The sequence below is a fragment of the Panonychus citri genome, unplaced genomic scaffold (genome assembly GCF_014898815.1).
Source record: "Panonychus citri isolate SS breed McGregor unplaced genomic scaffold, ASM1489881v1 Contig00100, whole genome shotgun sequence".
In the NCBI taxonomy this organism is placed as follows: Eukaryota; Metazoa; Arthropoda; class Arachnida; order Trombidiformes; family Tetranychidae; genus Panonychus; species Panonychus citri.
In genome coordinates, this window is record NW_026515505.1 from 682,961 (window position 1) to 702,813 (window position 19,853).

Sequence of the window (19,853 nt, forward strand, 5' to 3'; positions counted from 1 at the left end):
ACCAATCGTTCATTTTGTTACTTAATCACTTAATCTGGAGTGACTAGTGAACAATTTATATTATTTAAATCATTTTGTTCAAACAATTTACAATTATCTACATTTTTTTTCACATACAATGTAAATCATTTCAACTTTACCTATTGATCTCCCTTAATTTTAATATCAACAATTAATATTAAAAAAACATGAAAAACTTAATTGTGTCTCTTTCTTTTGTTTGTTGAACATCAAATTGTTTCTGGTAATTATCCTGGATCCAAACAGGTTAAATCTGATTGAGATTAAACCAATGGTATGATTTGGTAACATATGATTGCGATTTGTGATCAAGCAAATTGCCAAGTTTTCAATTTAATTTGCTCTAAGTTTTTGGGTAAAATATTTGCAGCGTCGATGATTTTCAAAGGCTTCGGAGGTCGTAATTTGCGCCCACAGTAACCATCTTTCTTCATTTGGACTCCTCTATTGGGTCTTCTTCCCTTCCACCAGGCTCTGTCCGTACAAGCTTCATTGACAGTGTAATGATTAGGATTGGAAACTCGACCGATACTGCACATACACCATTCGTCGACTGCAATTTCTTGACCGGTGGGTATTCTAATGACAATCTTTTTACCAGCTCTTCGGATAATCTCACAACTTGTACCAGCAGCTCGAGCTATTGTACCACCGTTACCTTGAGCATTGATTAAGTATTAAATAGATGGAAGAAAAAATGTTAAAGAAACTGGGAGAAATGAGTTATAGTGATAATATTTACCTGGTATAACTTCAAGACGATGAACCAAAGTACCAGGACTTAAAGCACCAACAGGCCATGATTGACCTTCTTTGGCATATATTGGATTTTTGGGTATCTCATTTTTAGTAGTGATAATGTCACCAGGTTTCATATTCTCAGAGGCAATGATCCACCTTTGATGACCTTCTCGGGCAACCAGTGCAAGTAAAGCTGTATTGAAAGGATCATGACGAACTTTAAATACTTTTTCCTCAACTGTTTCACCCTTTTCCCCTAAATAATTAAGATCAATCCATCGGTAATACTTTTTCACACCACCACCAATCGTACTGATGGCAACTCGCCCTGTTTCAGGATCTCGACCACCAAGTTTTTTAGCTCTCAAAGGTTTGGTAGTATATTCCCCATCCTAAAGGGCAAAAAATGAAAAGAAAACATCAACATAAATTAAAACATAAAATAGAATCAAATTAAACACTTTTTACCTTAGGAGGTTGTGGTTGCCAAACATATTTATGAGGCAACGGTCGAGATTTGAAAGCAGGTAAATATCTTGGATATGCGATGATCTTTTTAAATATACAACTGGCACCGGTTCTTTTCTGACCAATTTGAGGTAAAACACTGACCCGCAAAGTTTGGGTAAAAAGTGTACACAATTTAGTTAACATAATTAAATAAAAAGTTGATCAAAAAATGAAAACAAACACAAACCCAACACTTGACAACGAGAAAACTTAAAAAACCTTAGCAACCGATAAGCGGTTAATTCAAAATGGAATTAAAATGTTTTTAGACTCGATGAGACAAAATCGAATCGGCATCCAATCAGTTGCATTGGACTCGAAGGATTTCAAAATTCCTGAAGAAAATCTAAAACAAAATTTGAATTGGAATTTAAAGAATTTTGTATTTTTCTCATGAAAAAGAAAAATGAAAATGTTTCTTCTCATGAATCATTTTCAGTATTGAGAAAATGCACATGTGGTTAAAAATTTCTGTGTTCGGCGTCGAGTAGAAAGTTGAAAGGTCTATTGCATTGAGAGCAAAATGAATCGCTGAAGTTGCCAATAGAATTTTTATTTATATGTGTTCAATATTTTACTCGTTAAATCGAATCAATGATCAATGAGGGTTTGTTACTCCGTTTTTTAAGAGTGGCTCTTTGGCTACTAGCGATTCACGATCAAGATGAGAAACTATCTTCTATTTATATGTGCATAAGCTATGATGTTATCTTATAACAGTTTTTTCACAATTCGATTGGTTAATAATCTAATCTACCCTAATCTATCCTATTATCTAATTTCTCTTATTAATTCAAGTATTGTGATTAATAATTTATGATTAATTCAGTGTTTCTCTGATTAATAAGTTGATAAACTAATTTTTCCAGTCTCTCAGTCGTGTTGTTATTCAGCAAGAACAAGTTTAACTGTCGATCTCTAGTGAATGGAAAGTTAACTATTTTCGGCGATGACAATTTTGAAAACTTTTTTCCATTTTTCTTGATAATTAGATTGTTTACTTTTTCGTTAGTATTCAATGTACGTCAAGGTTTTTTGATTCTAAAATTAAACTTCAGGTTAATTGTTGTCTTATTATTTTGAATTAAGTTCATCTTTCACTTTGACGTAATGATAATTTTCATGATTGTTATTGTCAAGAAAAAGGGTAACAATCAATTGATTGAAATTTGATTTTACCGAAAAAATTTAAAAATAATATCACATTTAAATGTCGTAGGAACTTTTTCAAATTAATTTTCTGTTTTAATGTTGTTATTTAAACCTCAACAACATCAACGATTAATTGTAATTAACAGGCCTGATAATGATTATCCTTTTACTTAGACTTTTCTCCCCCTAGAAGATTCATGATTAGTAAATTATTTGATCACAATTAAAATCTAAATTTAATTGGGAAAAAACGTAACGTTGGTGCACTAATAATGTAATAGTTAAGTAATTTTAATGATAATAATGATCATATTTGCCTCTGGCAATTAAAAACCTTTTAATACAAGGAGAGGTAACAATCAACTAATCAATATAAGATGATGATCCATTCATCCAATGATTAAAGTCTTATGACAAAATTATGAAGGTCAATTAATTAAGAAACATAAATTAGCAATTTAGCAACAATCTAGTATTATAATCATGATGATATTAGGAAAAGTTAAATTCTTAAACTAATTGTTACAATTAAGAAAAATGAATAAACAATTTACAATAAAAATCAAAACAAACCAATAAATTGATTGTTAATCTGTTGATATTTACATTAATATTAATACTCTTAATTTAGTTAATAATTAAACCCTTCAATTGATCACAATCAATGAGGAAGTTTTAATTTTGAAATTTAAACTTTAATTTCAATCAATTTTTTAAATATCATTATTATCATTGAATGACATCCCTATTAATCAATTAAATTAATCACAATTTGCTAAGGGAAAGTTTAAAATTTAACTCTTTGTAAACTGAATTAACTGAATTTTTTTTCTGCCAAGTTAATTGTTGTGATAAGTTTAATTGTCAAACCATATTAAACCAACAGTCTATTAATATATACAATATATATTGTTAATTATCCATTTAAACTATAAGATTAATCATTATTTAACAATTTAATGTCAATTTAATTCTTTGTCCTCTATTCTGTTTGATATCGTAATCAGTTAATTGTAGTTAATTGTCCTTGAACTTTATTACAATCAAATAAGATATTAATAGTTGGAGGAAACTTTTTTTCCAAATTTTTCCTGGTTTAAGATTTAACAATCGAGACTATTAATAGTAGCAATCAATTTTAATTGTTCACCGGATTTAATTGAGTATCCAAAGGGTTGATTAAATTAAATTGAAATAATTGAAATTAACTTTTTTTTTGTTCTTAATAAAGTTTAATTGTTTTTTATTTTTTAATTGACTATCAATTAACATTTCAAAATTGGTGATCAATTTTTTAATTGTCAAATATTCACAATTGAAATTAATTGATTATTTAGATGATTGTTTTACTTTTTGATTGTTCATATTTTACAATAATAATAGTTAATGGCAAAGATTCAATGAGAAATGAGATGATGATTAATGATGAACATTAATTGATTAACTTGTGAAAAGTTAATCAAGAAAAAGTGATAATTTGATTAAATTGGAAGAATCAAATTAGTGTTTAAATTAACCAAGAAAACAAAACCCATAATCAAATTAACATTAAATTAACAATCAAGACAATTAATGAGCAAAAACAAAACAACAATTAAGATTTTGATTACAATAGATTTACAATAAATAATCATTACAAATTAGATAGTTAACAAAAGTTAATTGTTCCTATTGATTGTAAACAATTGATTTTTCATTTTTTTTCAGCTTGGTAATTTAAATTGATTGTTGTTAATTTGGTTAATCGGTTTTACCGGAATCCATTGAGAGAGAAGCAAAAAAAAATAATAACTGATCACTTTGAAATTGAATGTATTACATTTAGATGGTTAAATTATCATTTATAAATTGTTAACAATTTAAACTGAAGTAGATTCATATTTAGCGGTCAAATGATTGGCAACATCGGCAAATTGATTGAGTAATTGTTGTAATTGTTGTAAATGGTATTTAAATTGTAAACTAATTGATGCTTCGGAAGGTTCTGGTTGCCTTAAATTGGTTCCCCAAAGAATATCCTCCTTGGCCTCGATAATCATACGATATTGATCATGGAGAGTCCCACTTCCGGTAGATGAATTACCAAGAGAGGAAGTTGACCCATCGTCCGATGAAAGTGACATAACCGATTTAGAATCAAGTTGATCATCATCAATATCGTGCAATTTACTTGGCACTAGAACACTATTATTCATATTACCAACTGATTTAATGAAACGATTAAGAGCATAGAGAATTGATTCTTGGGAGTAATTATGATCAGATGAGTGAAGTGAACATGAACTAATTTTCCTCATTTCCTCCATTTCGTAAATAGTTGATTGATTGTCGTTGTTGTAGATGATAATTAACAATAATCACACAAGAAAATATAATAAAGGTAAAAAAAAAGTTAGTTGATTGATTGATAATAAAAATTAGATTGAGACCAAAGTATTAATATCAGTAAGTCAATTGTGAGTGTTGAGTAAATTGTAAATCAGGCACAAGAAGAAAACAATTAAAACGAGAAAAAAAAACAATTTTCGTAGAAAATAATTGTCTATTTTTATATATAAATATTTAAACACAGTTAATTTAACTGAATTAAACTTAACAATTTAAGTATTTGGCAAGTGAGTTGATTGTTAAGGTGAATCAAAATGGTTACAAGTTGCAGTTTTATATATGATAAAAACTCTGAATGATTTTGGGAAAAGCCAAGGGAAAAAATGGCAACAGAGGGAGAGGAAGAGAATAAGAGAGAGAGAGAGAATGAGAGAGAAAGATGAAGATAATGGGAGGGAGAAATGATGATGATAAGGGAGGGTGAATAGGAAGAGAGTGGGGAGAGAGGGGCAGAGGAAACGATCCACCTAAGGTGAGCCATTCACACCACTTCTTTACGTCATCTCCTTGGAGGTTTGGTTTACATGAAGGTTGTCAGACCATTTTGGCTCAGCCCTTTTCGGTTAATTTCTTGTAATTTACTTTAATCATCATCAGTGTTTTCTCATTGATCCAAGTGTTCAAACACTCATGTTACTTTCATGTTGGTGATCATGATCATGATCATGATCAGGTTGATGAATGTTCTGCTCAAGAATTGATCATCATCATCAACAGAATCATGATAATTGTTGCAAATTGTGTTTTTCTTGGTTCTTGGTTCCTTCAAATAATAATAGTTTTTGTTTTCTCATTTATTTACAATCATTATTGTTGTTGGTATTGTTAATTGTTAATTTCTTATATAAATTGTACATTATATTGTAACAATCAACAGACCGATAAACAGGTAACTTTAGGTGACAATTAGAGCTGAAAATCTGGTTGGAAAAATTAAATCGATTCAATCGATTTGTTGATTAATCCATTGGGGTGATTTTTTTTTTATCTTTTAATTGCTAACCAGTTGATCATTCATATTAACCATGATTAACTGATGATTGATTGTGATCTGGTAATTATTGGAAGGGAAAAAGATTAATCCAATATAATAATCATCGAATGATTATTTTTCTCCCTTTTGATTAAGTGAAAAATTACAATTAAGTAGAAAGCTAAACACAATTTACTGATTATTTCTTGTTACTATTGCTTTTTACTTCTTTGTGGGTCTTAATCAATCAAATCAATTAATCACTGATTATATTGTATTTTAATTACTATGATTTACATTTCAGGTGACTGATTGATCGCGTGAATCTGTTAATTAACAAATGAGATGATCGTTTAGTGTATTGAGTAACTAATTATGATCTGAAGATGATGATTAAGTGCTAATTGTAAAGGGATGAATAAGTGATCTTCAATTGCAATTACTCTGATTACAACAATTTAATTCAATTTCTGTTAATCTCTTTGATTGTAAATGATGATTTAGTTTATAATTTTACTTTAATCGTTGATTAAATTTCATTAATCAATATTACTGATCAACTAATCACCAAGGGGTAAGAAAAAAGGTCATCAAGATTTTGAGAATTAACATTTTTTTCTGTTTTAATTTAGTTCCAACAATCTAATTAAATGTTAATTGTATCGAGAGGGTTAATTGGCTAATCAATATGTTATTAATATGATTTTATTGATTGATGATTGGGAAATAAAATTAACAAAACAATCAAACAAGAAGGAAAATTAAACCAATAATTTAAAAAAATTTGTATCGAATTGCCAATGATGACAATTAACGTAAATATATAAAATATAATCAATTGTAATTAGAGTAACAGTTAAACAATTAAAGGTAAAGAACTGTAATTATAATGAATTTAACCTTAACATAATTAGACAATGATGATGATCAACTTAAATTCAATTGTTGATTAGATTGAGATGAAGATGAAGGAAAAAAATGAAAGTGATCAACTTATTTGATTAGTATAAAGAATTAAGAAAAGGGGTAACAATTAAGTTGTCAATTGTTGTGGATTGGTAACAATTTATTATTGTTAACAATTTAAACCGGCTTACTTTTGATAAGTAAGAGAAAAGAAAGAGAAACTGAATTGTGATCACGTTTTAATTAAATGATTTACAATCAAGTTTCCCAAGGATTTAATTAACTTGCTTGGGTAATTCAAATGGCTGCAAGTTAATTCAATGATTATCACACAATTAATACGATTCCCTACTGTGGATTCAAACATTGGACCCGAACCCCAAGGGCCACGAAGGTACAAAAAACACCATTCGATAGATCTGTAAGATCTGCAGCGACTGAAAATAACATGGGCAATATTGAGGGCAAGGGTCAAAAGTTGTCAACCAAATTGTCAAAAATTCATCTTCTCTCCTATTTTCTAATATCAATCTTTCTCTAATTAGCTTGCAAGTTGTAATTCTATTAATAATCGAAGAGAGAGAAGTGCATATAATCTAAGGTCATATAATAAGAACCGCGATGACCTTGACCATAGTTCGGAAAAGACAAAGTTGAGGACAAGTTAATCGACAGAGAAATGTAGTTGCGACCATTAGGTTTTCGTTGTTTCTTTGAATATTGGAATTTGTATCTTCCTTATCAACTTTTTCCAGTTCATGATCTGAATTATCTCAAGGCTGAATTGCTCTTGGAACTTGGAACAAGTTGATAATTAGAATTGTGATGAATCAGTTTGAGGATCACTTTTACCTTCATCAGAGATTCGAGATGAATTTTAATTTGTTATCATGAACTTTGATTGTCGTTGTTGTGGATGATGATGATGACGATAACGTGAGTGTTGTTGATGGAGGGACGATGAGGATGCAGCTCATCCTTTGTATCAGGTCATTTTTCATTGGTGATTATTGTTATTCATTTGTTTTCGTTGTTATTTTGACAATTAAATAGATAAATAGATCCACAGGTTAATGTACAATCAATTGATTGTTGGAGTTAATTGTTGGAGACATGTAATCGTTGATTAATTGAGACATTTGAAACATCAAGGAAATACTGATTAAGATTTCGCAATGTTTTCATTAACTTACCGGCTAATTGTAAACGTTTTCTTGTATCAATCAACATCTTAACTAATTGATTAACAGATGATTTAATCCCGATTGTTAAGTGATTAGATTAACAATTTATTGATTCTTGACAGTTTTCCAATTTTTTGTTCCTCTCTTTTGCTCTGTTATATTAATTGCGTTGATTTTTTTCCCTACTGATTAAACACTTGACCAAATTATTTGATAATTTGTAGCACAATTAACTTAATTGTTTACCTAATCAGTTATTTCTGTTAATTTTTTGTTCATTTGAAATTTTTGAATGTTTCACCTTTCGGGTTGTGATTCCAACTCTAAATTGTGAACATGAAAAAGTTGATTAACCCTGAATTCAACAATTAATAGGCAATTGAGTCTCTTCCTTCATCTTAATTATTGGGTTTAATCATCGTCTCTATTGCTAATTTTCTGGTTAATTGTCTTCGCCTTGTTGGTTAATATTCATATCCTTGTGTCTCTATGTAATAAATGAACTGTTGCTTTTGATTTTGTTGTTGTAAGAGAAACCGGATTGTTGTGAAAAAGATGATGATGAAGATGAAGATGAAGATGAAGGGTAGAGTAAAGTAAGAGAAGAAAAGAATCTCTTTCTTTTCTCTTCCTTCCATCATCATCATCATCTCTCTTTCTCCCCCAAAGTGGCGTGATTCTTGATCGTCAGTGTAACGAATGCTAATTGAAGCTATGATGATGTCTTTCGTTGATGATATTGATGCTTAATTGTTGATCATTATGAACAAACCTTGATCATTTTTCATCTGTAATCAGATTTAACTAATCAACGAAAAATCAACTTTATTGACACAATTTAACTGATTGTCAAATTTATGATTAATATAAGATTTGGTGAGTTAAAGTTTGTTCATTGTGAAAAATTAAATATCATTAATCAATCCGATGATTTATTATTTCAACTAATTGTTTAGCTAATGATAGTTACCATTTAAACTAATTTATAATTTTTTTTAGTCAAATTACTAGGAAATATCAAATTAAATCAACTAATTAAAAGGTTAACAATTGTCAATATTAAAGATTAACATATGATCAGCTTTTTTTTTTAATTTACTTTCAGCGGATTTTAATTATCGCACAAATTTCATAACAATTTAGCTTTATTATCAAACAATTAAGACTGATTGTAATTGTCTTCTTCCTTGATCAAGTTGAATCTTTAATTGTTCATTAATAATTATTGATATTCACAATTTAAATCAGATGATTATGTCAAATGATGATGATTAGTTAATCAACTGATTAACTTAATATATATACATTGAAATTGAATTAATATAAGGCACAAGATTTATATTAATTGAAGTTCATGTGACAATTAAAGTCTTGATTGTAACCATCATAATAATCAAATTGTTAAAATAAAAACACTCACTGAGATCGTGCTCTTTAATTTGTAAATCCTATTTGTTAATTGTGATCATAAATATAAGATGGATTTAAACATCATCACATTGATCAATTAATTATCAATATCATTAATAATTCACGTTCTCAGTTGATCAAATTGTTGTTTACCAAACAATTGATTGCAAATGATTTCTAGTAAATTGGGTAAAGTTAATTATCTTTACTTTTGATTAATCTTTCACACTCAAGAGTGTAATCCTAAAGTAAACTAAACACAGAAATTGGAAAAATTTATTTAATTTTCCAATAACAAAAGTTAATCCAAGTAAACAAATTAATTAATCGATTTCAAGATAATTAACAAGAAAATTTTTCTTTTCTCACAATTTTATTTCTATTGGGAGTTGATAGATGGCGAGACCTTCAACCGGTGTGACCCCAACATCTGATTGAGATTTTGAAAGTTGATTGTTTACTAAATTGTGATTAACAAAATCTTAATCTTTTTGTAGTTAATTTAATTTGATTTGATTGTTTAATCAATTGTGTTTTGGTCCATTGTTTGTAGGAGGAAAAGAGAGAGAGAGAAAAAAATAATACGAGAAAACGATTATGTAAACAAAATCCTTTTCTCTTTGTGTTTTCTGTTCCTCATCAACATCTATTGGCATCTCTCTGTTTACTAAATGTAATTATTACAATCAGTTTAATGATGTTGATTGTTCATACGTCTTTCCCTTTCATAGGTTACGTCAATTGTGTTAAATTGATCGATCATCAATGGTATAACAAATGATTCTACGGGAATAACGTTTAACTTACTATTCAAATCTCCTCTCAAAAATGATTGAGGTAAATGGTGAATATTATTATTGTAACAATAATAATAATATTCCAATCATGGTAAATCATTTGGATGATATATGACAACAATCAAGTTAATCACTTTCTCCCTTCTTCCTTTTATCAATAGGAATTATTTCAAAATCATCAACAGTTGATCAGCGTCTTTGGAATTTCAATTTGTTTTAATCGATTTTCTATTCTTTTTATGGAAAAACAAAGAAAAGAGAAAAAAAACATTCTGAGTAAACATGGAAATCTCATGGAAAATTATTGAAAATGAAGAGCGGAAATAAACCATTCGGATATCTTTTCTCTTCCCAAACAATTAACTGTTCATGATTAATATTGATGATCGCTGATCAATGGGCTAACCACAACAGTAAACATTTCCATCATCAAATTGATCATCTTAATAATCTTGATTTTTTCTCCTCTTCAAATCAAACTGATGAGATTAATTTTTAGTTTTTTGTTTTTAAATTTTTCATTCTAATGATTAATTTCAACTGATCATCAAATTCAAATGAACGAAAGATCAAAGTCAATGATTGATTAAGTGATTAACCTTGGATGACATTGGAATTATATCAATTACGTGATAATTACCCACTGATAATTTACATGGAGATGGATTTGGTCTAGACGTTTAATCACAATTGAAAACTAGAATCAAGATTATATACAATTTAAATTGTAATAATCTAAACTACTAACCGAGTTTTGTTTCTTCATTTGTCAAACAATTTAGATTCAGTATCATGATTATTTATCTTTGGTTGAATTTGGTTTTCCTGTTTTTCTCAAAATGGAAATTTTTTTACTTGGAAACAACAATCAAGAGACAATTAGAGATAAATTAACTAATTGGCATCACTGATCACGTTTTCTCTTTAATCTTATAACCTTGTTATTGAACAATTAGAGTAATCAAACAAACTGTGGTTGGAACAAATTGTCAACAGTAAATTAAACAAGCGATTCCAATGATTATTTAAATCAGTGAGGTGAAGATGGAGATAGACAATAACAAACATGTTCTGAATTTACACAATCACCTATGGAAAAGGAAATTCCCATTTACATTTTATGTATTTGATTAACCGGTAATCACTAATTGTAAAGACTAAATTACCAAGGTTTTCAGTGAATTACTCTAATTAGCCAAGAATTAGATGGAAAATCAAATCAAACCAAATTAACTGGATTCTTTCAACATTAGATTGGCAACATCATCTATCATATTTAAACCGATCATCATCCAATTGTTGTGATAGCAAACACAATTAATCTCATTCAGCTTACATTGATAACTAAACAATTCTAATTCTTAATCACAATCAACAACAATCAATTTTTACTTTCAATCATTGAAATGTTATAAGTGACACATTGATGATAGATAATAAAAAGATAACGGAAACAATTAAAAAGATGACTAACAGCAAGTCAATAAACAGCATTTCCAATCCACAGGTGAAATATCAATTATGATGGAAATCAATTAAATTTAATCAGCAATTAAAAGTAATTAATTCAAGAAAATTTTTTTCTTCTCAATTGGTGGATCGTAATGCCACCTACCGAATGGAAAAGTAACTAATTTTATTTTTTTTTTTTTCTAATTCCAGTTAATTTCTTAATCAACAATTAACTCTCTAATCGACACAATCGCTTTTCTTAATTGCCCGAAAAACTTTAATGATTAACTTTTTTGATTGTTATTGGAAAGAAATCAAGTCGATGCTTATTTTCCTTCACCTGACATTTCAATTAAATTGGTTCGTCATTAATATTGAAACAATTGATTGTTGGTTTAATTGTCTAAACCTCAGCAATTTAATGTATTGTAAGTTAATTTGATTGATATGGATCAAATTTTCATGATGATTTGATTTCACTGTTCACACCTTTGATTGATTTAATAATGATTAAAAGGCGAAGATAAATTCAGTTAATAAATCTTGTTCATCTTTCAATTGAGACAAATTAATTGTGATCAATTTATTTTTTCTTCCCCAATTAACTAATCATCATGTTAATCTATTTCCTTTTAACTTTTAACAGTTTCCATTTGATTCAATCAACAATAACAAATTTATCAATAGTCAATGAAATCAACAATGAGGTAAGAAATTTAACTAATAATTAGCTCTTACAATTAAAAAGAATAAAAGTTTGACAATCAATTAATTGTTAATTTTTTCACTTAGAACGACCTCATTTGGAATCAATTAAGTTACAAGTAAGTTAATCAAGTATCTAAATCAAGAGAAGATGTAATTGTTTGCTTAATTACAGAGAAAATTGGCCTTACAATCAATCTAATCATGAGAGGAAATTAATTAGAAGACAAAATGTTGCATCGACTTGTGGTATTAACAATTAACCTTAATCATAATCGAAAGAAAATTAAACTCACTAATCCATTTTGAATCATTTCTAAATATGATTAGATTGTGGCCTCGAGAATTGGTCAGATCGGATTGTCGGTGGATCTGAGGTTAATCCAAAGCATCGGTACCCTTGGTTAATTGCGATTAGATTTGCAGGTCGATCAATTATCTGCGGCGGAGCTTTAATTGATTCCCAATACATATTGACCGCTGCCCATTGTTTGGTCGGACTTGAAGCCAATGAGATCGACATATTGATCGGCTGTCATGATGTCCGTCGAGTTGATTGTAAAGTCCATTCAGTGGAAAGGATAATTTCCCATCCGAATTACAGTCGTCGTTATCACGAGAATGATATTGGACTAATTAAATTAACTAATCGAGTTACATATTCATCAACTGTTCGTCCAGCATGTCTACCGTCCCCCTCATCATCACCAGCGGTCAGCGGATCAAAAAATCAGCCCTTAATTGTGGCTGGTTGGGGCTACATGGAGCAAGGAGGATTAGCAAGTGATGTCCTAAGACATACAACAGTTAATTATGTTGATAAATCAACTTGTCGATCATCATATCCATCATCTTATATCACTGATAAAAACTTTTGCGCCTCAACAATTAACTCAGACGCTTGTCAAGGTGATTCCGGTGGACCTGCAATGAAACGTAATCAATTTAATCGTATTGAATTAACTGGAATCATTTCATTTGGTCGGGGATGTGGTAACACCGATTCCCCTGGAGTTTACACCGATGTAGTTAAATATCTTGATTGGATTGCAATTAACTCACAATTTGCTGGATGCTTTTCATCAAGTATTTAGATGAACACCATTTCCACCACCAACAATTAACTCTAATCAATTTAAAATAATCTATTCTAGACTCTGATGATAATACCAAGGAGAAAATGATTTCGGGAAGATGTGGATTAGTTAAATCAAAGGTTCGACAGACTCGAGTTGTTGGTGGTCAAGCAAATCCACAGATTAATTATCCTTGGACTGTAAATTAACTAATACAAATGATACACAAAAAAAAAGTCAATCAACTAATTGTCTTTTCTTTCATCCATTAGGCTGCAATTGGATATAAAGGACAATTAATCGGAGCTGGAACCTTGATACAATCAAATCTAATTCTGACCACTGCATCACTGATTAGACCAATGTATTAATCGTATTATCTGAGTGACCATTTTTTTTTTATTCTTTTCTCAAATGATTTAACTTCTGTTGATTTTTTGTTGATTGTTGATGATTTTTTCTCTCTTCTCCCTTTGTATCATATTCAGAATTGAATCTCATGATTATAATGTTAGACAATTGTTGGTCATCTTGGGCGCTTTTGACATAACCCAACGTGAAAATGACCGTCGATCATTTCAAGTGTCAAGGGTCATCATTCATCCAAATCATTCACTGACCAACCGTTATAAAAATGATTACGCCATTTTAATTTTATCCTCATCATCTGAATTTACTCCCATTTGTTTACCCTCGGCGGATTCACCTTATCCTGTAAATTACAATGTCCGGTCACTTGGTTGGGGACGGACAACAACAAGTAAGAAATGACCAATCATCCGAATCGATTTGACCCTCCCACACATTGTCCACCTAATCCTCCTCCTCCTCATCCTCCCACAACAACAACAACAACAACAAAAGATACACAACAATTTATTAAATTAGTTAGTTAATCAAATGAAGATATAAATTATCTGATGACCAACAATCTCAGTGGTCAGTTTGTGTCAATGCCTTTCAATTAATAGTAACTAAAGTTACTTTTTCTGTTAATCATTTTGTTAATTAACAGGTTCAGGTGGATCAAATTCATTGAGATATGTTGATCTTAAATTAACTGATCGATCTAATTGTTTACAATATTATTCAAACAATTTAAGTAATGATCAATTCTGTGCTTCCGGATACAATAAAGGTCCTTGTAATGTGAGTTGTTGGACAATCAAAATATCAACAATTTACTAATCATTTATTGTATTTTTCTAGGGCGATGAAGGTGGACCATTAATGATACAATTTAATCAACAATACTATTTAGCTGGACTCTATTCCCATGTCCATCCAAATCAACCTTGTGGTCAACAGGGTTCACCAAGTTTATTTACTGATACAAGACATGGACTTGATTGGATTCATAAGATTATGTATTCAAATCAGTGATTTGATTTTGCTGAATTAAATTAAACCGATTTGAGGAAATCAAATCAAAAGAGAAACTTTGAAAGTGATTTGATATTTTCCAAAGTTAATCAGTTATCGTAAAAGTTGATAAAGAAAAAGACAATTAATGAGTAGGCTGGTAACTGTAATTGTCCACAATTTACAAGCAATCATAATAATCAACCACCGTTCAAGTGACAATAAGTGTAAATAATTTATGTTCATAATATTTGAACAATTTGTTAACTATAATTGTCCCGTTTTTTTGGTTAAAAATGTTCACAAAATGATGGATATCGAGATGAGGATAACAACAAAAAAAACGAACCAAAATTTGAGTATAAAAATATAACAATTTACTTATTGTTAATTCACTCGAATTTGTCTCATCTCGTCTTGTGGACTTGTTGTTATTGTCGAAGGTCGGATTTTGTCGGTCGACCCTCAGGACTTGGTTAAAGGACAAAAGGACACACAATAGATTAGCTTATTTGCATGGGCGTTTTTTTCTCTCTCTTTTCGAACTCATTGTTTTGTCTTTCATTCGCCGATCATATGTATACACTTATACTCCCCCTCGAAAACTGGCCTTGGTCAATAGTTCGTAAAGGTAACAAATGAGTATCTTCCTGTTTTTCTGACTTTTTCTATTGTTTATCTCGACATATACACGCTCACAGTGAACGGTACATTACCGACGACAGCCCACTTTTGTTGGCCCGTTTTTATCGCTCATTTTCATATTATTACTTTACCATAATGATCAGTTTTTATCGTGTGTTTGGTTAATCAATATTAAATTAAAAAGTCCAATTTTATTATTAAAATGTCCAAACTCGTGAATCGAATCGCCTAAAGGTAATATAATCGCTACCATTGAATTAATTGTAATCAAACAGTTGAATGATTTTCTCAATTGGTGTTGGTTATTTGTGTGATTAATAAACCTTGAAATTGAAATGATTACAATTTAAGCTAATCAATTATTTCAACATTTACAAGTTAATTTGATTGTTTGGTTAAATCAACTAAATCTTCAACTGATTTTGTTCAATTAAATCTCATCTATGTGCAAGTTATGCTAATGATTTAATTGTCTTAATATTTTGGTATTTAAGAAACAATTAACTTGTCATATCAAATTAATTGTGATGATCAAGTTAGATAATCAAATGAAATCAAATAATCTGAATAATTTACTGAGCTTTTACTGGTGGAATCAGTTGAATTATTTTAACAATTAGATAATTAAATTCATTGATTTAATTGTGAATCAAATCTTTTGGTAAGTTAATCATAATTAAATTGGAAAATGAAAAATCAACCAATGTAATCATGTAATCATCAGTTACGAGATTGTAAACACAAATTGACAACTTTTTTAAAATTGATTTGATTGATCACAACAACAATTTAACCAGTAACAATCAAGGTGTCCATGAACAGATAACAACAATCAGGAACACAATTAAAATGCAACAATCAAAATCTCCCAGCAGATTAATCAAATTGTCTCAGTAACAAAAGTGACAAAAGTTGACAAAGATACGAAAATAAAAAAGCGCCTTAACTTGATTCTCACTTTAATCAACATGTTAATTTAATTGTAATCAAGAGAAAGTAGAGAAATTGAAAAATGATTAACAATCAATTTAAATTGTCAAATTTTGATTGGAAAATTAAAAATGTCAATGAAATGATTGATCAGTGAAAGAAAACAAATTCAATCTCCTTAATCCCAGTTGCGGTTTTAAATTACTTGACATTTTAATTGTAACAATCAACTGATTGTAATTTAGATCCAAACTTGACTAATCAATTGTTTCTACTGTAATTGGTGAATATTTAAATGTTTAACTGTCATTTAATCATTGATATTAATGAATTAACATATAAGAGGAAACAAAGTTAATCAAGTAAATCAACTGATTGATTAAACTTTTACTCAACAATTAAACAATCACTCTGATTGTAAACAATTGGAATCAAGTTAATCATCACTGTTAGATGATTAAATTGTCAATGATTAACTATTTTCCTCCCTAATTGTTGCTTTACAATTGGTTAATGGTTAAGTTAACCAACTCCTCCTAAATCCTATAGGAACCAATAGAAATGAAGTAAATTAAATTATCCACTTTTAAAGTTGATTACAATCAACTGATTGTAATCATAATCATCTTAATCATTTGAATTGGTCACTTGGGTATAATTGTAACTCTGATAATCATCAATGATTGTTACAGATTATAATTCAATTTATTTATATCATAATCAAATTAATGACACTGTTCAAACATTGAACAATTTATTGATTATCCTTTTGATTAAACTAATTTAGTTTAGTAACAATTTAGTTAATCACTTTAATCATTTTTTCCTCTCTTGTTAATCATAATTTTGTAACCATTGATTAATTTATTTTTAGCTTGAAATTTTAATTGTTGTCATGATTAAGGTTAATTTTATATTGTTAATTGTAATCTTTTTTTCTTGACAATTTAGTTAATTGTAAGTTGTTGATTGTTGAAACTTTATCAATTGTAATCAGGACAAGTTTAATTTTACTTGATTATATAAGTTTTATTTAAGTCAATTAATTGCTGCTAATTAATGACAGTGATAATTATACAATGTAATGATGGTAACAAACTAGATTAATTTAAATTGTTGTTACCACAATTAACACAATATCATTATGAAAATGATAATCATGTTGTAATTATGATAATAATTAAGTTGATTGTTGTTAATGATTTAGATTTGATTTAGTTTAATGTTTACTACAAAAATTTAACTGATTATTATCAATTGTTTGGTAATTATTTGATTCTGTTTATTAATCATCATCTTAATTGTTACATTTGATTTGTTACTAAATCCAACTAATCATTTTCATACTTTCTCATGGTTAATTTATTTGCTTAATAAATTGTTAATATTGATTGTGAGAGTAACAATTAACTTTAATTGTGATATACAAAATGCAAACCGTGGGAACCAATTATCAATTCATTGATTAAATTAAATTAAATTCACTTGTTTAATTGTGACAATCATTATGTATGATTAAGCTCAATCATTTGAATTGATATTGAGCAATTTAAAATTTTCAAAATGATCAACTAATCAATAAAAGTTAATGTGCCGATTAATTGTTGATTAATCAACCTTGATTAATTAGATTAATTAAATTTCAACCAATTTTAAACAATCAGTCCACAATTGAAAACCCAAAAATTAGTTGATCCAAATTAACAATTAAATTAAAGTTTCCAATCAAAATAAAGAGTGATAACTTTTCATTGAAACAATTTACTAATCATACCAACGACAATTTATTCAAACAGTAAACTAATCAACAACAATCAAGGCTTAAAAATTAACTAACGATCAACAATGAAAAATGGAAAAATCAACAATCAGATTGACAATTAGCGATTCGATTGATACAAAATGAAAAATGGAAAGTTGATCCTAATCAATACCTCGAGATAATGACAACCATCAACAATCAGAGTGATGATTAGTAAATGATGATAATCAAATTGGTGTAATAACAATTTAAAGATAAACTAATAACAATCAGTGAGGAAAAAAAAAGTTTCCAATGGCGGAGACACAATTTATCAACCTGAGCGTGTGTAGGGTGGGTTTTTTTTTCGGGGGTGGAAAAGGTAACAAGTAGTTGATTGTGATGATGATTACGAAGATGATTAAGATGATGATGATACAATTTCAATTGAAATCTTAAATTGTTACGCGTGAAAAAATTAACTTTTAATACGAGAGGAGGTTCAGGTTGTGGTGGTGGTGGTGGTGATTGTGGGAGGGAAGTGAGACCGTGGGAAAATTTTTTTCTTTCTCTCTCTTTCTTACCTTTTCTCTTAGTTGATAGTAATCATGAAGATGAGGATGATAATGATGATGTGATGATGAAGATGATGATAAGTATGTTTCATTCAAGTAAAACGAGTAAGGAAACTTTTTCATGCTACTGGAACTTTTTTTGTTCAGTAAGTAAATTTACCACCTCCGTGGTTTTTTTTACCTCCCTCTTGCCTGAGGGCATTTACTATTTATATCATCATTATTATCTTCATCATCTTCACCTTGATTGTGGTTAAGATGATGTTCACCTTAGCACCCAGGTAATCATTGGGAAGATAATGATGCGGATGATAATTTAAACTCCAGGGTCAAGGCTCTTGATAAATCTTGTCAATGTCATCGACAAAGGTTATCATCTCTGTCTTTTCATCATCATCATCATCATTATCATCCTCATCTTCATGATGGAAATCATCTTGGATCATTTCCCAACAATCTAATTTCAAGTTAATTGTTTAGATTTTGTCGCTCGAGTTAATTTTTTTTTGTTACTCTTGCTGTTTAAGTTTATTTATGAATCGTTTTTGTTATTGACCTAAATTTTTAATCATCTGATCAAAAGTATCACATTTGTCCAGTTAGTTAACTAGTTAGTTAGTTAATTGTTGCCTTTTTCTTGCTCTATGTTATCTTATAAGGTCAATTTGATTTGATTGTGATTTGTGATCTTTTTTTTTTACCCTTTGATTGGTATGATTTTTTTATCTACTTCCTTTACTGGTCAATGAATATTGATTGTTACAAGCGGATCAATTTAATCAGCTGATCTGATCAGTTGATTGTTTTTTTTATTTGTTATGATCATTGCTGGACGACAATTGAAATCATTCAGATTGTACAATGATTACTATTGTTACGTAAACGCGTGTCTTGTATATTTTTATTTCCTTTAATTTTTGTCCAAGTTAATTGTGATTATCTTGATTCAGAATTGTAATCAAATATTTGGAGTGAAAATTAATGTCCAATAGTTGAAAAGGGTTGGGGATCAATATTTGATTTCGAGTAAAAAACAAACTGTTCCCTTTATTGTCCAATAGATTTGTCCAGTGATTTATTGGACAATTTGATTTTCCATTGATTAGAATTATAATTTCAATTGATAATCAATCGCGGGTCCAATAGTTAATTTGATTCCTTTTTCGACTAATCAAAGCACCAATCAATTAATACCTTCATCCCAATAGATTTCAACCATCGATTGAAAATAAGTTTACCAAATATTAGCAAATTGATTCCAATAATGAAACAAAAATACAATCAT

At 29.1% G+C, this 19,853-nt stretch overlaps 3 protein-coding genes across 6 annotated transcripts; 1 reads left to right on the forward strand and 2 right to left on the reverse strand.

The window, feature by feature from the left end:
- Positions 1-8: 8 nt before the first annotated feature.
- On the reverse strand, positions 9-1,515 carry LOC128388521 (39S ribosomal protein L2, mitochondrial-like). The gene is made up of 3 exons (XM_053347930.1): positions 1,231-1,515; positions 764-1,154; positions 9-679 (listed from the first exon to the last, which is right to left on the reverse strand). The coding sequence occupies exons 1-3, from the start codon at positions 1,414-1,416 to the stop codon at positions 330-332; spliced, it is 927 nt and encodes a 308-aa protein (XP_053203905.1). The 5' UTR covers positions 1,417-1,515; the 3' UTR covers positions 9-329.
- A 2,443-nt stretch (positions 1,516-3,958) lies between these two features.
- On the reverse strand, positions 3,959-5,095 carry LOC128388523 (mid1-interacting protein 1-B-like). The gene has a single exon (XM_053347932.1). The coding sequence runs from the start codon at positions 4,728-4,730 to the stop codon at positions 4,284-4,286; it is 447 nt and encodes a 148-aa protein (XP_053203907.1). The 5' UTR covers positions 4,731-5,095; the 3' UTR covers positions 3,959-4,283.
- Positions 5,096-9,666: 4,571 nt separating this feature from the next.
- LOC128388511 (ovochymase-2-like) lies at positions 9,667-15,516 on the forward strand. 4 transcript variants are annotated; one of them, XM_053347920.1, is made up of 12 exons: positions 9,667-9,958; positions 10,017-10,173; positions 10,244-11,640; positions 11,745-12,241; positions 12,327-12,358; positions 12,415-12,488; positions 12,570-13,325; positions 13,394-13,515; positions 13,588-13,679; positions 13,804-14,075; positions 14,331-14,464; positions 14,525-15,516. In XM_053347920.1, exons 4-12 carry the CDS (start codon positions 12,149-12,151, stop codon positions 14,696-14,698), a joined length of 1,749 nt encoding a protein of 582 aa, XP_053203895.1. In that variant the 5' UTR covers positions 9,667-9,958; positions 10,017-10,173; positions 10,244-11,640; positions 11,745-12,148; the 3' UTR covers positions 14,699-15,516. The 4 variants fall into 4 exon arrangements, with proteins under 4 accessions (XP_053203895.1, XP_053203894.1, XP_053203896.1 ...); XM_053347919.1 differs by having other exon boundaries at positions 10,017-10,122; XM_053347921.1 differs by having other exon boundaries at positions 9,667-10,122.
- Positions 15,517-19,853: the final 4,337 nt, after the last annotated feature.